At 42.2% G+C, this 18,595-nt stretch overlaps 1 protein-coding gene across 1 annotated transcript in view; it reads left to right on the forward strand.

Moving 5' to 3' along the window:
• maml2 (mastermind like transcriptional coactivator 2) overlaps positions 1–14,964 on the forward strand; it is a 74,596-nt gene extending 59,632 nt beyond the window's left edge. Inside the window, exons 3-5 of the mRNA XM_080772375.1 lie at positions 11,388–11,564; positions 11,804–11,912; positions 12,414–14,964. Coding sequence (XP_080628501.1) covers positions 11,388–11,564; positions 11,804–11,912; positions 12,414–13,252 — 1,125 coding nt within the window. The 3' untranslated portion in view covers positions 13,253–14,964. The remainder of the gene's footprint in view (positions 1–11,387; positions 11,565–11,803; positions 11,913–12,413) is intronic.
• The last annotated feature ends 3,631 nt before the right edge of the window (positions 14,965–18,595 follow it).

An 18,595-nucleotide genomic window follows, 5' to 3' on the forward strand; every position in this document is an offset into this window, starting at 1 on the left:
TGTTTTTGACGATGACACGGATTGCCAGAGCGTGGTAGATTAACATGCAGGACTTATAATTTCTCTGTGTGTCACAGTGGCTCTGCGTCAGGGCGTAGATTCTGTGCACAGCGGGATTTGTTAATTGGAGGTTGTTAGCTAGAAGGGACAAGTGCAGGGAAATGACAGTAATCTGCTTAGCCTGGTGCCGGAGGTTTTAATCGCTATTCGCTGATTTGTTATGATTTGGGAGATTCAGACCCCCACCCCACACACTTTTTTTCCGTTTTGCACAAACGGTATCTCTGGCTGTCTTTTGTGTGAAATGATAATTTGAACCATTAAAGAGCTCTTATAACCTCTACAGATCAAGGGAAGTGGCTGGATGATTGTAGAGAGGTGTACAGTCATGGAAAACAATGTTGAACCCATCATTATCTACAGCCATTCATCAAAAACACAACAACACAACATGGCGCAAACACCTTAAAGGCTCAAACAATGATTAAACAACAACAAACAGCCCCACCACCAAGAACATAATTTATAAATAAGATATCATGTTTTTATTCAAGGTGACTTAAAAGAAAGATTTATTGAAATATCTGTTGTTTGGTGGTATTTTGGGGCTATAATACCAATTCAATGGGTAACATTTGTAAAACAACTAGAATCTTGCGTGCTTGCATCTAACGTGTTGTTGTTTCTCTTTGAAACTGAGTGAGACACACACACACACACACACACAAACACTGTACATTTTGAACGAAGGCAGACAGCAATGTGTCTTTGGCCACTGTGTTGTTTCCGCATTGTTGTTTTTTCTCTGTGAATAAGAGAGAGATAATCCAACAAGTGCGTCCGTGGTGGTGGTGGTGTTCGATGCAATACAGAAAAGGGCTCTTTCACACCTTCACTTTCAACACCGAGCAAGAGAACTGCAAAAGCTGGGTGTAGGAAAGCCACACTGTGATTGGCCAGTAGTTGCAGACCCCACAACGCTGGGTTGAAGACGCAGAGGTCAAGACAGTGACGTATCACGGCGACAAAGCACAGGCATGAACGGAACTTCTGCATACTCTACATGCGTCACGCTCACGGTGTATGACTTGGCCACCTGAACTGGCGCACGGTGCACGCGAAGTTGTGCGCTCCATGGGCACAAATATGTGGGCGTGTAATGTAATAATAGATGGAGGAAAACACTCCTACTGTATAGTTAGATCCATGATGGGATAAGGAACTCAAAATAGCATACTATGTTCTATAAAAAAAAGTCAAGCTCAGTGGTGCCCGGACCACTGGTTGGTCCGGGCACCTACCTGTAGGCTCCAATGTAGCCTGAAAGCACGTTGCGGGTTCGAGTCCCGATCCCAACGGCCTTTGCTGTGTGTCACTCCCCATCTCTCTCTCTCCCCCCATTTCCTGTCTAACTCACTTCACTATCAATAAATGCATACAAAGCCCAAAAATAAAAACTAAAACTAAATCTAGCTCTATCAGAATGTACAGTAGGTGAATATTATTAATCCTCGTTAATATGTTCAAAACAGCCCTGAATTAGGCCCAACGTTCTGGAGGCATTTTGTAGAGCAGTGATTCCCATTTCCCATCCTTTTCTGGATCAGGGCCCACTTCAATATTAACACGGCAGCCAAAAGGTTGCCATGTTAAGTGGTCAGATGGGTGGCATTTTCATAACATGTTTATTTAAAGGGTAATTTGATTTATTGTGTTGGAATTTGATAATATACTTTATTGTCCCCAAAGGGATATTTGTCAGAACAGAAAACACATAACCATATACTGTAGCACAAAACATATTAAACATGGAGTACCGTGATCATTTCGATTGGGCCTTTTGAGAAACCATAAATACACAGGGAAGACATTCCATTATTTCAATATTCTAACCACACATGGCGTTTTATTAGACTCCATGTTAACTCCATAGACACATACAAAACAGTAAAAATACATAAATCACGGCAAAAATCCTAATTTGTTTAACCCTCTAAGACCCAGCGTTGCTTTTTAGCAACAATTTTATTTTAATTAATTACTAAATTATTATTATTTTTTTCTGTTCTTTTTTCACCTAAACGTCATCAGTGGTGTTAGAGGGTTAATGCCGCAATGGCCAAGAGGAAAGAACTCCTGCTAAAACACACCTTTTCCCACTTCAAGGTTCTGTATCTTCGCCCATGGCATGAGCTTGAAGTGGCGATACAGGGGATGATCTGTGTAATTTGTTAATAAAGTGCTAAGTGTGTGATGACTTAATTGTTCATATCAGTTCATATCTGTTTTCTAGTATATAAATATTATATATATACTGTATATATATATATATATATATATATATATATATATATATATATATATACTGTATGTATATATACATATATATATATATATATACACAGTATACATACAGTATATATATACTGTATATATATACAGTATATATAATGTTATTGCGACCGAAGGTCGCAGTTAACATTCTTATCACCCCAGACGGAGGTTTCCGTCCTATTAAATAATTACGTCCGTCGCCATAGACTGAGATTAATCAAAAGACGGAACATTACTCGTTTCATAACAGAATCCACCAGTCTACAGCCTGGGAGCGTCTATTGACGATTTGCACACGGCTGCCATCTTGCCAGCAAGGTTGTTAACTAGGTGCAACTTCCCATAGACAGCCCATTCATCCAAACAGAAAAGTCCTATCCAATTAAATAATGTCAAACTCACCAACATTGCAGCTGCATGGAAAGCTTGAATTATCCTCTTTTTATCTGCAATGTGTTTGTTATGAGCACACATTTTTGACTCCCTGTCAAGAAAGTGCTGGAGTTTGGAAGTGCTCGTTGACTATCACTCAACAGCCCATCCCTCCCCATCCATCCTTCCTCTTCGATGTCTCTCTTTTGACCGATACCTGAGTTATTAGTGCAGCCGTGCCCGGCAGCCAGCGAAAACTCTCAACAGGCCCGAAAATTAAGATCTTACCCCCCATTCCAAAGCGCCAGCGCTCGCCCAGCAGTCTGCTGTCACCCAGGCGGATGCGTGCACGCAACCTCACCCTTCGAGGTCGTTTCTTATTTTTATGTTTTGCCAATTATTTGGGGAGCCACTTGCAATGTCCTTACAGCTAACTGGTGGCCCCTGGCTCACAGTTTGTAAACGGCTGTTGTAGATGGCAGTGAAATGATTTGTTGAAATCCATTACTGTTCCGTCAGACTGTGACTACATGTACATGTGCAAGTCCTCCCTCACATCTAAAGAACCTTATATAACCATCTAGATGTCTGCCCGTTCACCCTTTAGTGTTAAAAAAAAGCTAAGCTAAGCCAACTCATCCATGTTGTGTTATAGTTTTGAAAACATTTTCTTTATGGTAAATATTAAGTTTCAATGTTTGGTATGTCAATATAAATAAATTAAAAGTGCTACAAATGGGAATAGGTTTCCCTCTCATCTTTGCAAAACAAAATCTCCATTATGATCTGTTTTTATAGCCAAGTCTTAATCACCATGAGCTCACATGTCACAGACCTTCATAATTGACTTGGCCATGGACGCCTATTTAATGGTTCCGTCCTATAGTGACCCTGATAGAATCTCTGTCGGCCAGGAACCTTGTATCTCCATTATATTCCATATTTGATATAGTTTGTTTTTTGACCCACAAATTATACAAGAAACACATTGCATCGCCCAAAATAGAGACACCAGGTTGAAAGTGTTTAAATCTGTATGTGGGTTTTGTAATTATTATTGTTATTAGTTAATACAAATAAAATACAAAGTTATTTAGAGTTTGAGACTAAAATAAAAGAATGTATTCCAGTGACGAAAAAAGAAAAGAGTTTGGGTATGAATTAAATTGTCTAAATGTCATAATTGTACACGAGTCACTCATACAGTTGTTGTTGTGGACAGGTGGTGAAAATTAGCACTTGTGCTAACTGCTAACACACTGTAAGCAATGCATCTACGAATTGTACAATTTGTGCAATGAGCAATGTGATTGTGATGTCCATATCAAATAAATAAACATAAATTATTTCAAGTTCACTGAATTATAGTGAAATTAAATTATTTCTCAATTGGCTCGGGCCCCCTCAAGGATTCCTGGGGGTCCACACCACACACACGGGCCCGTTTGAAGCCTACTGGGTTTTAATACCCCATTGCCCTTTCATACACTGCCACCTATCTACCCTTTTTCCCACTGTTGCTCTATTACAGGATGCTCTTAACAGGGATTATGCTTAGATAAGCTTCTCTCCAAGGACATTACACTTGTAATGAAAAAGGCTATGCATTCATGAAGATATGATAGCTTATATGCTTACGGCTTTTGGCTACGTAAGTCGTTGACACTGTAGTCTTTTCGGCAGGGAGAGCCTTACATATCGTTGCTGTTGGGCTGAAACCTCTTATCTCTATTATTAAATATTCATCAATTTAACAATAATAAGGGAATGACAGTCGGCTAGACACACACAACACAACATACTTCCCAGTGTATTGGATTATTAACACCACATAAATATGGAAGTTAAGGCCCACTGTGGGACACTTCCACGCAGTGAGCACCCACTGCTCGAAAGGCACTGAAAGACAAAACAAAAATGTGATCTCTGGTTCTCGTTTGGGATTTTCATAGTCACTTGCTATTTCAGATGTGTCCAACTTAAATAACTTTATACTGACCCAAGATCTAAATGTCTCAATGGAAGATCATTGTGTTAGATTGTATGACAAACTCTAAGATATAGAGGTGTGTGTGTGTGTGTGTGTGTGTGTGTGTGTGTGTGTGTGTGTGTGTGTGTGTGTGTGTGTGTGGGGGGGGGGGACCCACAGACTGCCATCCCCTTAGATGATTTAAAATGTATGAATATGAACATAATCCTTTGTTTTGACTAGCCCTTACCCGTTGTGAGATATTTGCCCCCCCCCCCCCCCTTGTGGCCGTGGGGGGTACTGCGCCCGGGTGCGTTTGTAATTGTAATAAATTCATTAATAATCATTAATGTGTCAAATAAAAAAAAGGGCTTCGTTACGCCCTCCATATTCATATGGTCAATGCCTGTGTGAAAGGTGTGAGTGATTGGTGCAGGCAGTAAGGAGCTACGGCGGTGTTTCTGACACACAGACACTAAGACATTGTTAGAATTATAGTATGATGATGATGATGTTGGATTTACACAGTATTAGTGAATTCACATACATTGAAAAGTTGAACGAAGGTTTAAAGTAGCATTAAAAATCCTAATCCTAAATATTGTAACAACCCATCATTGCTTGCCATCTGGCCAGCATGCAAGTGGCAGTGGTCAGGAGGTAGAGTGTCCGCCGGGTTAGATCCCCATGCAGCTCCCCCTGCAAGACACAGAACCTCTAACTGCTCCCGATTAGGTTAGATTGGTTGCACATTGTAAATCAGTTTGGATAAATTTACCATTTGCCATTTTAACCCATGGATGTGAAGATTCAAACCTGGCAGGCTTCTCTGCTACAATATCTTTGGACGAACAACACAGCCAGTGTCTGCTAGCCAACATCAAAGATTTAGTTTCTCAACCTGGGTCTAATGGCATTGCTGGCATTGCATCTCTATTCTGGGGAATGGGCCTAGCGTGCTATATGCATGAAAGTTTATTTGTACTAAAACATGAACCCTAACATCCCAATGGGCATGACACAATAGTTGAACATTTGGCCAAAATAGGCAAACATTCAGCAAAAATAGCACGCAAGCTCACATTCACAACATGTCTGAGATTTGGTGTAAAAGGAAAAAGGAGGGAGCCAAGTATAGATCCCTGGTTGACGCAGCTCAATGAAGTACAATATATAGGGTTGAACGTTGAAGTAGTTAAAATTCACAAGTATAATTTGAAAAACCTAACGTGTGTCCTCGCTGTAACCCTTTTAAAGGACTGTGAAAGTTTCTCATCCCGGGGCTGACAATATTGCGGCACCCACCATCATTTTTTGTGTGTGTTAAGAATAGGACTAGCATGCTACTATATGGGTGAAAAAAGAAAAGAAAAATGCCAGGTCGCCCCAGGAGCACTGTGAAGGGAGCGCTTGTTTCCTGGGAAAGGGAGCCGTGGCCAAGTCCAGATGCCGAGGCCGTCCCATGGGACCGTGTGCCGAGTCCAGACTGGAGGGGAGGAAGTGCAGTGTGAGAGCCGGCGAGGCGAGGCTGGGGCCTGGATCGCTGTCAGTTAGCCTTGCACTGCCGCGGGATGGGAGACTTAAATCAGCTCCTTCTCCTCCGAGGGCCCAAGCCACATGTGGTATTCATTTACAACGAGTTTGTGAAGAATGAGAACGGGAGAGTGTGTGACTGTGTGGGGTGTATGTGTGTGTGTGTGTGTGTGTGTGTGTGTGTGGGGGGGGGGGGGGGGGGGGGAGTGGAAAACAGCTTCATGACACGTCAGGATGACAAAGAGAGGATTACTCAGATGTACATGCTAACAAAACACTCCTCATTCAGGGTGTGTGTGTGTGCGTGCATGTGCATGTGTGTGTGTAAGCTTCAAAGGCAAGAGCCCGGGCCGTTCCGGTGTCATGTCAAGGCGGTACTAGGCTCTGCGGTGAGAACTTGCGTAATGGCCATAACTTCACATGGTTCCCGGGGAACTGTGAGAATCGACAGTGAATCAAAGCCAACGCTGGGGCTTCGCCGTCGCATTCTGGAGCGAAACCGCCGCTAAGATGTTTGGGTCCTGGCTCAACCTCAATGCTAGGCTTGGTTGGTTTTTGCGGATTGAGCTCAGGCACACTTGGGTGTTACGGTTGTAAATGAATACCCGGTTATGTGATATGGCTTATAGCTTCTGACGAGAGTTCAGTTCCCACGTTATGTCAGGTCATGCCGTGTGATCACACATAATGGCATTCAACATTATCAAGTCTATCCAAATAAGCCCTGAACTGTACCCCAGCTGTACAATTTATGATCCACTTTCAACCTGGCATCGCTATTTTGTGCTTTACTATAAAGGGGTCTCTCTCTCTCCTTCTCTCTCTCTCTGTGTGCATATATATTAAATATATATTAAAATGGCTGATCTACAAGCTCACAACGAGTTGCGGTGAGCTACTGGGTGATGAAGAATAAAATATCAATATGGCTTGAGTGGTTATGATCATGTCAAACAAAATCATATTAAAAAGAATGAAAAATACAAATAAACGGTCCATTCACATTGAAAAGCAGACAGGAGCTTGCATTGTGCTGTACATCGCTATGGGCCGTGTGAAACCCAATGTGGAATTCCTCTCTTCTCATGACGGAGAGCCCCCCCACCCGACCCCACCCCGCGTCTCTCCCTCCCTCCCAGCCATTGCCCATCCTGCCTCTCACCCCGTTTCTCTCGCGCTCTCGCATTTCTCTAAGAGACCTCCAGAGTCGACCAGCCATTACAGAGTCATCATCTACAAAGAATCTGCATGCCAAGTACAAGCTAGAGCAGCCCCAAATCTTACTGGTTAGAATTGTACTCCATTTTGACCCTAACCCTAACCTATACACTGTGCATATAGCATAATGCATCTTACACTGTCTGTTTGTGTAAGATGTGTTGTTTTAGTGCTCTGCTGCACTAGTATGTGTCATTGTAATGTTCGGTTCTTGTATGTGCCTCACCTTTGGTGATAAAGTGTATCTGCTTCTGGCTAAGTCAACACAGGCTAATTGCAGACATTGTATACACACTGTGTAATGTGATCCATATTGCAGAGTGTCTGCTAAAGGCCTACATAGCAGCCCTGATCACGAGCTATTGCATTTTTGTTTTGGTTTATGTGAATTAATTTGAGTTTCCTTTTTTTCCTCTCTGAAAAACACAGCTGCTACTTGTAGTTATTGATTATTAAGCCATGATGTATGCTTGGTTTTGTGCTGCCGTCTCGCACAGAGAATAGCCAATGTACATGCTCACCACGCGTCGTGCTGCTACACATTGTGAGCTTGTATATCCACTATTTTCGGTGCGTGACACAAACAAGCAACCAAGTACACCCTCAGTTAGACTTCCCGTCTCAAACAGCAGTGCTGGTGAAAGTTGCCAACGGCGCACATAAAACAGGCCAACAAAATAATAAATTTAAACTAAAAGGCCGGCCTTTCTCCAGTGGTAGTAGCACTGATAAAAGTGTAACTATGTGAGCATCAGTAACCAAAATGGTTTTCTTGTGGTGCCTCCCTCCGTGCTAAACACAACACTCTTTATAGTAAAGAAGAGCTTATTAAATGGAGGTAGTCATGGTGCTGGCCTGGCCATTCACTCCTCTGTCGACACAGCGTTTCCTGCTGTCTCGGGTTCTTTCCACTCTGCCCCCCCCCCCCCTCTCTCTCTCTCCCTCTCCCTCCCCTCTCTCTCCCCCCAATTGTCAGGGGAATAGCTCTGCCTTGAGGAGGACACTCACTCTTTCCCCCAAAACAGCCTCATGCCAAGTCTCCCTTGTTCAACTGCAGAGGGAGTAGCCTCCCTTCACCACCAACATTCTGGAGGTTGAATTAGGTTGAAAATACACTGCGATAGAGCATTGCCCTCTAGTGGTGTGTGTGTGCTATTACACTGTCTTTGGATTGGCACAGCATTGCGCTCACGCTTGGGGTGGGCACTTTGAAGCGATGGGAAATAGTGGCCTAGGACTGAATCTCATTAGAGCCAGCTGAAATCAAATAGAAAGTGTGCCACTGACACTCTACTAGGGCTGCAACTGTTCTTAGCATAGAATAATTGAGAAGCACATCTTCTTTAATATATCAGCTGTCTCACATTCCTGGATCATTAGGGAAGAGTTATACCTCATGAATAAGAAATGGAAGGTTAATTCCTTTTCACTATGACAAATAAACATATCCAATATATTGTCTATACAATATAAATATATTTAAATATAAAAACATGAAATAGGTAGAACCACACAATGAAGAGTAGATCAACTAAGTAATACAATAAGTTCAATGCAAGACAGTTCAATATGATTACAAATATATATGAAGAAATAAGTTGACATGTCCTGGGTTTTAAACAAAGACCCCTAAAGCTAATCTGAATATGAGCCTCTGGTAGGTAAGGTTGACCATCTGTGAATCAGAAAGGGGCACGGTGGCACAGTCGGTAGTGCTGTCGCCTCACAGCTAGAAGGTCCTTCAAGCTGTGGTGTTCCCGCTGGCGACGCTGTGGGCGTGTTCTCTCCTCCGTGTCATCAGTTCCCATACCCGAGGCAGAGTTGGCAAAAGGGCCTTTCTGTGTGGAGTTTGCATGTTCTCCCCATGTCCCCTAGGGTAGGTACCCTCACAAAAACATGCAGTAAGCCTGGTCTCTAATCTACCTCCCCCTGGTCAGCCGGGGCGCCTGATGGAGGGGAAAGGAACTGGTCGGAATAACGTGTTCCTTCCACGCGCTACGTCCAACCAGGGAAACTCCCCTGTCAGGTGAAAGGAAGCAGCTTGGACTCCTCATACATAGAAGGAAGCATGGGGCCAGTCTCCCAGGTTGGCAGAGGAAGTGTAGTGCCCACGATTACATTAGATAATTGACACTGGGTGAAAAAATGGGTTGCAAAATCGTGGGATAAAAAAATTATAAAAAGGGGAAAGAATAATAACAGGGTTAAATGTATTTGTACAATAATATAATATATAATATATATAATATATTTATAATTTTTTATTTTATATAAAAGGTTTGAGATCAAAATCTATATTTAGGACAAATGGGGACAATGTTTTTAGAGACTGAATCCAGAAAGCCTCATGTTTTAACAATAACTTGTCTATCTGGCCCTCTCTTCTGGGCACAGAAACGTTTTCTATGCCAATATAATGAAGAGAAGAGACAATGATTGGATTCCACAAAATGTGCGGCAACAGAACAGGGTAATTCATGTTCTTGCACCTGATGGTGCTATACGGTACACACATATGTCTTCCCACACGAGCATGTAAGTAAGTAAATTAGTGCCTTTGTTACAGGTGATTATACCTCTAATGGGAAGGCTTTTGCCAGAATGGGGGTGATTAAACTTATGGCATTTGTGTGTACTGTTACATTGGGAGCAGGAGCCACATTTGTAGTTGCTGTTGCGGATAGGTGCTAGAATACGTTGAGTAGGGCTTAAAACAGGGGGTAAATCCGATTTGACCAAATGGTTTCCAAATGAGGACGTTTGGAAAAGGTTTTTTTAACAGTGTGTCAGATCTCAGAATATGCCAATGCTTATGAATAGTCTGCTTAATTGTTCAGCCACTTTGGAATAACATGTAGAGAAGATGATAGATTGTTCTTTATTTTGTCTTTGGGATAATTCTGACCTGGGTTTATATGAGACATTAATTTGGGTGTTAGAATAGCCCCTTCTTTAAATTCAGCCTGCATATCATTCAAATGCCGGTTCAGATCAGCGGCTGGCTGCAGATGCGCTTCACCTCTTTTTTAGATGCAGGGAATAACAGCTATCTGCCCTCAGTAGGCTATTTCGATCAGTCGTTTTTTTTGTAGTGGTCAGTGTATAGTATATCATCTTCTCCCCTGGTGATCAACAGATCCAAAAAGTTTAATGAATAAGCGTCAAAGGACATGGTAAATATCAAATTATCTGAGCATGAGCACAAACAAGAAAAAGTTCTTGCGTTGTTCTCTTGTACCATGAAACAGGAAGACATCATCAATATATCATTTCCAAAGAACAATATTGGGAAAAAAAGGGTTGTGAATAGGATTAAGAATTTTTGTTTTCTCTAAGTACCCCACACCCCACAGAGCCATCCCGTATTGTAGCTACTCCCCTCCTCTGTAGAAAATATTCACCCTGGAACAAGAAATAATTATGTGTCAGGACAACCTCAGCCAGGGTGACAATGCACGAATTGGAAGGTCTGGATGTGTCATCCAGTTGCTGGTTCTGTTGTATAAAAAGGGTTGCTGGAAGTAGATGACGAGGCGCTGCTGGTCAGAGAACATAGGCTGGTGGCGAGGAGGAGGTCTTGTTCCCTTCATTTTTTGTGTTTATTGATTTTTTTTTGTCTTTGAGTTCAACAGAGAGTTTGTCGGTGAACTCCAGGATATTGTTACATTTTAGGTCATCATTGATGGCTCTCTGTAGCTCAGTGCAGGTTTCTGCCATGGTCTCGTCAAGTTCTAAAATGTCCTTTTTGAGCTGATCGATGATTAATGTCATCAGGTCTATAGCACATTTATTTAGGATAGCGCATCAGCGTTCAAAGTAGTAGTAGTATAAAATAAAATAATAATATTTGGATTGTTTTGTATTGTTTTGTACAGCTATGATTTTTGATTATTGAGAAAAATCGATCGATTAGTTAACTGTTGCACACCTTACACTCAACCAATCGTGTCTTTTCATCCAGGGTATTCCTCCAGGTCCACGGCTGGCCACCAACGGCAGCATGGTGGGCTTGTCCAACCAGTCCCAACAGCAGCAGCGACCCCCGGCGCCAGGCAGCCAGCAGCAGAAAGGCCTGCAGGCCAAACCCCAGCCTGTCCAGAGGCAGCTCAACCAGCAGCAACACACCATTAACAACTCAGTAAGGAACATGTTCATATCCTAGAGACCAGTGTTCTCAAAACAAAACTCACTATACTATTATGTCCACCAGGCAGAGAAACTTTGATTTAGGCTACTACAGATCTGGATGATAGCATTTGTAAATTAACTGAATAATCAAGAAGTATTTTTCTTTTAACATCAATAAAACATTTTTATATAAACAAATTATTATGTACACCTCTAATCCGAATCCTCGACATTGCCTTTGCATTCCAGGAAAAAGACAACGCACAAGAACAGTTCAACCGTCATCTCACACGGCCACCGCCCGATTACAAGCAGGCCAGAGGCATTGTGGGAGTTCAGCAGGGTAACGCCTTTGCAGGTACTGCTGTTTGTGTGATGATGCTGATAGAACTATTGAAATACATGGGCACGTGGCTGGTGCAGGGGTAAAGTACCTGTCCACCACCACAGCGAGTCTAGGGGTTCAAATCCACGTGGTGCCTCCGGTTTGGCTGAGCATCTATATCAGTGTTTTTTGTTTTTTATTTCAAGGAGCCCCATAACTCTGACAGTGTACAAATAGTAAAAAATAATATATATTTGCACATTCAGATTTACAGGCAGGGACCTCAGGGATCAGGGTTAATGAATACTATGGATTCTACAGTGTAGATTGTGCTTGCCTGTTTTGTTTATATGTTTTATTTGGGGACTGCAGGTGATTTCTCCATCTTTGCTAATTCCGATGTATTTACGTTGCATATTTGTAATGTTTATGAATATGATCTTTCCCGTCAAAATAAACAAATACAGTAAAAGTAGATTGGGGTGCAAGCGATAATATATTTTTAATCAAATGTTTTTCTTGGTTTGCTTTCAGGTCTAAATGCCTCCCAGACACTGAGCAATGGTCCTCAGAATGAACTACAGTCCATGTCCTGTCACCTTCCTAACGGCGTCGGGGTAAAAATGACCTCTATATCCACTGACAGGAGGTTTGGCATGGGGACCGACTGCCATCCAGCCTCCTGTATTGGCCAATTCCCGCAGCACAACAACCAAAATAGAATCGGGCTGAACCAAAACAAGCCCCGATTCCCCGGCGCCAACATCCAGGCCAACTCGTTTGGGATGAACAATGCAGCTGGCGCACCACCACAGTCAACAGGAGCACCCACGCAGCAGGCTCTGGGAGGCCTAATGTCCAACGCTAATGCAGGGTGGGCATCGGGAAACAAACAAGGGGCCGCCGGGATGGGAATCAGGAGGCTACCCAACCCGCACCAGTCTCAGGGCGCTCAGCTGGACTTACCAAACCATCCCTACCAACAGCAGAGGCACATTGCACCTCCAAACCAGGTGGTACCAGGCATGGGAATGCTCCCACACAACCCGGCCATCAGAGGCACAGTCCCCAGACCCAGCCAGTCTATGATGAGCTCCGTACCAGCAGTGGGCGGCCTGAACCAAGCCTCCCCCGAGCAGAGGGTATCTGCGGCGGGGAACTTCTCCGTGGCGCCTGGCCCCAACCTCAGCGGCAGCTACCAGAGTAATCGGGCCAACCGCTTGACCTTTGACTTTCTCCCAGACGGAGATAACACAGTTCCCGGGATCAACACAGACTCTGACTTTATTGACTCCCTGCTGAAATCTGGCTCTGGGAACGATGACTGGATGAAAGACATCAATCTGGATGAGATTCTAGGCAGTCACTCCTGATTTGGATTCTCAGATAGCCTCAGATGAGACTGACCAAATGTATTTTATTGGTTCTGAGATCAGTCTCTGTCAACCACCACCAATATCCACTGGAAGCTCCATGGTTCATGATCCTACTTGTCTTTATATGTATCCACAATGAGTGTACTTTACTCTACTTGTTTATTTGGGAGTGACAGCATATATTCATGAAGACGACATACAAAAACAATACATACAGTAGTGTTGAAGATGCAATGAAATATGTCGGAGTTGACAAGAATGCAGATTTTCTACCATAGTCCCTAAACATTATGTAACAATAACACAAGATATTACAGAAATAAACGGGTACATGTCCCTGACATGTAACAAACAAACAAGAAACCTCAAATACAATATCAAAGTATTGATACCCATCCCGTGTCTGCATGAAAACTAGAATAATGGTTGCATTTAATACATGAAATAGATAGTTTAAGACTTTAAGTGCTAAATAACATTTAGTCATGAGCAAAACTATTTGAGAGTCGTCCCAGCCAGGTTTGATTCTGCAGCAGCCATTAGTGCAGTGGCGCTGTGGCAGCAGTTGAAAGCTGGTATTTACCCATTTAGACCTGAGGCTGTAGCCTCAGGTAGCTCCTGTATTGAAAGGTATAACAATGTAACAGGTCTAAATGAGTTAACAGCTGACGGATATAAAGAAATACAGTGAAATTCTGACTGAGTTACACCTCTTTATTGAACAATGCATAATGTTTCACAACACAAGTGGTCCCATTTGACGTGTAACATCTGTGGTTTGGATTTTGTCTGTCAGGTGGAAACCTTGTATGTCCAAAACTGTGACAAGCTTGCGGATCTGCTACTTTTGATGCTTTTGTGTGACGCTGTAGTATGAACAAGTGGGCGTTAATTTACAAATAAATAAATAAACAAACCAAAAAAAGTTAAAACAAAGAGATAAGAGGTTTCTTCCTGACAGTGACGATTTATGGAACAGTAAACACTGAGCTTCCAGTGGATATTGGGGGTGGTTAACTGAGACTGATGGAAACAAATAACAATATAAATGTCAGAATCATTTAAAAATAATCTGTAAGTCTCCTTCAAAGCTAGTCTCAGACTAATGGTAATGGTAAATACTGTGCCAGCCGTTACACCATTCACCAGAACTCCTGGCCATGAGTAGCGATAGAAGTATGGCGCAAGGGATTACATTTGTAAAAAACGATGTTAAAAATTGAATTTTATAAACTCAATATAGTATTTGTTATCAAATTATCCTGTATTGTTTTGTGTATTCTTGTGAAAACAATGTTATGTTCTATCCTTAGTACTCGGTCCATTTGATTCAAGTTTATTGACTAAAATGCGTTTATTTGTATGTTTTTGTAAACTATTTGTCATGCCCATGTGGTAGTGTGGTCATATAGGATACAATCCTAAATGCACACCGTGAAGAAAAAATAATAATGTATTGTTTCAAAGCTCATCTTGGTATCTAAAGTTACGTTTCTGAATCTACATCCAATTATTATCATGTTAAGGCATTTACAGACAGATTTGTCTTTTATAGTACAACTACAAATGCTTTTCCTGCTTATTCCTTCAACTTTTCATATGTGGATGTTTTTAACACCAATGTCCAAACATGTAATCATAACATTTTTCATGTAATATTTAATAATCTATTGAGAAAGTAAGGAGACATTATAATTCATGTAATTAATAAAAGAAAATGAGTTGAATGGATTGACATGTTTTGGGGGTTTTGTTGGCTAGTAACAGCTGACATGAGAAGATTAAACCAAAACAACGAAAGAGCAAATAATTTACTACATTTTAGCTGATCATGAATTTTCCTCTTCGGGCGTCGCACATTTCGTCCGCCCACAGCCCTCGTCTTCCGGTGGAGCACTTATGTTTTCATTCCACTAATCCCCAATGTATACACGTTCTGAATGCCGACAGATTCTGTAGCGCAGCTCGGAATCTGTTCTTGTGCTTGTTGCAATTGTATTTCCTAGTGCATCAAAATGGCAAAATTGATTGAAGTATTTATTAACAGTTTGCAGAATTACAGTACATTTCAAGCATGACTCAATACAAAAACTGTTAAATGTGAGTGGACGACACCATAAAAGCATTACACTTGTTTCCAATAGGGCCCACCATTTTCAGTTCATCAAAACATTTAGAGACATACAAATATATACTTCTATATAGCCAAAAACAGGAAATCAAAGGGAAAGAAAACATAGGGTGAGGGGAAAAAGGGGGGGGGGGGTTAGATTTTATGGGGGGTTTTGAATTGCAGCCGTCCGTAGGTGCCCTTTGAGAGCGGTTTTGAACGAGTTACGGGATTTGCATGACTGTTAATGACTGTTGGTAGGGCCTTCCACGTTTTGGTGGCATAGGAGCGAAATTAATTTAGTCCCTTGTTAGTGCCAAATCTGGGTTGCACATGCACATGGTTTGTTGCACTCCCTCTGGTGATGTGGGTGTGGACTTCATTGACATTAAGGAAGTATTTAGACAGGTACGTGGGTATCTTGGTAGTGTATCGAATCTTGTGGACCAGACCCATTGCAAGATGCTGTACTCTGTCGTCAGACTCGTCAACCCTAAGCCATTCCAGCCTGTCAAAGTGGGCAGGGGTTCGGGGAGAGAGGCCAAGTATAAGCCTGGAGACTTGTTTTAAGGGCCTTAGAGGTGCTGTGGTACCAAGAGGTGCATGCGTAGTCGAAGAATCCTTGTATGAGGGCTCCTGTTAGGGTCTTCAAGGTGTTTTTGTCGACCAGTGAGGAGATCCTGTATAAGAATCTTGTTCTTTGGTTGACTTTTTTGATTACATTGGTGGCCATTTTATTGCCGGAAAGATTAGCCTCCAGGATGGACCCTAGGTAGGTTTACGTGTGATAATAATACTGTCACCCACTCTAGTTTGTTATCAGCGAGCCAGGTGCAGATTCTACCGAGTTCAGAGCTGTGGGCCTTTTCAACCTGCAGTTTGTTCATGTCCGAGACCAGCAGTGGTGAGTCATCTGCGAACACGAACAAGTTGACGAACAATAGACGTCTTTTTTCAGCGAATGGGCTACACAGTAGCCTACCTACCTGTCGGTTGCTGGGGTCCCAGAGATAGAAATGCCACTAAATGGGGGTCCGTAGCCTAATGCCCCCCCCTTTCCCCCCTCACTGTTGTTTCTTTTCCCTTTTTGCTTCCTTTATGATGAATTCCTGTTCTGTTCTTTAACTATATAGAACTGTCTATTTGTATGTCTCTAAATGTTTTGATGAATTGAACATGGTGGACCCTGGCCTGTTGTAAACAAGTGTAACGCTTAATTGGGTCATCCACTCACAGTTAACAGTCTTTGTATTGAGTTTGTGCTTGAAATGTAGCCTACTGTAATTCTGCAAACTGTTAATACAGTTTACACTTTACAGTTACATTAATAATTCTACTCGAGTTGGAAGCATTAAGACCCATTTTAACCCTCAATGGCTTCCTTTCTGAAAAATAACCTTATTGTAAAAAAAGATTCATGCGTTCATATCATATGTAGCTATTTAGTATTTACAATGAGAAGCGGACGGGACCCGGATGTAACGTAGGAGGACTACAATATCTCGCGGGGAAAAACTCGTGGGCGTGGCCTCACACCGGAAGGAAGTGACGCCCCCCTCGGCGCAGACGCGTTGAGGCGGGTCAGTGAGGTCAGTGTTTGTTTGAGAATGCCACGTCACGCACGCATCGTGTCCGTCGCCGCTCCATCGTCTGCAGGCAGCAGGTGAAAAATGAAATGTTATTTAATACTTAACGTTGTTTTTGAAGTTACTTTTCATGATGTTTATATATATTATGTTAGTAGTACTCTTTCAAACCGTGTTCCATTCCAGTAGCAGAATGGTTACTGTCGGTGGTTTGTTGATATCGGGGTCGGTTCCCCTCCCCCTCGAGGACTGAGAATGTTTCTTTCTTAACAAACATAATTGTTTTTGCATCTAGTCGAGGTCCATTATTCATTCAGTATTTGAGCCACGGACCACCAGTTTACATTTATAGACTCTCACAACGGTGGGCAGTGGCTCAAATGGGTCTGAGAGGCTAAATGGCCTCAAATGGTGGTCCGTGGCTCAGATACTGAATGAATAATGGACCTCGAACTAGATGCAAAAACAATTGTTTGAAAGAAAGAAACATTCTCAGTCGTCGATGGGGAGAATAACTCGGGCAGTAACCACTCATCTAGTGATGGGCGTCTGAAGCTCCGACACAAGCTTCAAACTAGCTTCAAGCTTGAAACAAGCTTCAAAAGTCACGTGAGCAATGACGTCCGAAGCAGTAACTGGTTCATTTCCTCGAACTGGTTCAATACTTTGAGTTGCCACGGATCGGTTTGCGCGACCATGATAACACCTACAGGGAAATCCTATATTACTTCCGTGGCTTGTCCGTTGCGTGCTGTACTCGTAAGCGGAGGGTTGAGAGTTCAAACCTGGGGTGGGGTACTGCAATTATTTTGATGCAATGCAGTAGACGAAAGTGGCACATCTATATTTGTAACTATACGTTATTTAATCAATACGTTTAATCAACATTGCGATGTGCATCTGTGCAATACAAAGTATTAAATTAAATCTGAGATGAATGTATTAATTGGCCATAAGCAATACATTAGATGCGTCAAATATTTCCCATGTCACACTGCTCCATACAAAACACTATTGTGTGTTCATGTTTGTTTATTTTCTTTTATTTCAATGTTTAATTACAGTTTAGGCATTTATACACACTCAATCCAGGCCCATGAATTAGAGCAGTGGTTCCCAAAGTGAACCCCCAGGGGTACCTGAGGGAGTTCCAGGGGGGACCCATCTATTTTGTTCATGTTCATAAAGTGCTAAAGTGTTTAAAGCAGTGGTTCCCAAACTTTTTCATGTCAAGGACCCCCAAATTGACACTACTTAGCCCGTGGACCCCCATTTGAAAAGATATGCCAGGGACCCCCATAAGAGAAGACGTACACATTTAGACGTCTACATTTAGCGTCTACATTTAGACGTACACATTTAGACGTCTACATTTAGACGTCTACATTTAGACGTCTGTATACATTTAGACGTCTACATTTAAACGTCTACATTTAGACGTATACATTTATTTGTTATCCGTGTTGCGAGGATGAGGGGGTACCTGGAAAAATATCTACCCCAAAAGGGGTACCTGGTCCAAAAAAGTTTGGGAACCCCTGAATTAGAGGATAAAGCTCACATGTTACCCAAATAGTTGAATACACAAATGAATCAATCAACTTCAAGTCTTTCTTTGTAGAGTACATTCCTTCTAAGATTTCA

The sequence above is a fragment of the Protomyctophum bolini genome (assembly GCF_963924005.1).
Source record: "Protomyctophum bolini genome assembly, chromosome: 9".
Classification (NCBI taxonomy): domain Eukaryota; kingdom Metazoa; phylum Chordata; class Actinopteri; order Myctophiformes; family Myctophidae; genus Protomyctophum; species Protomyctophum bolini.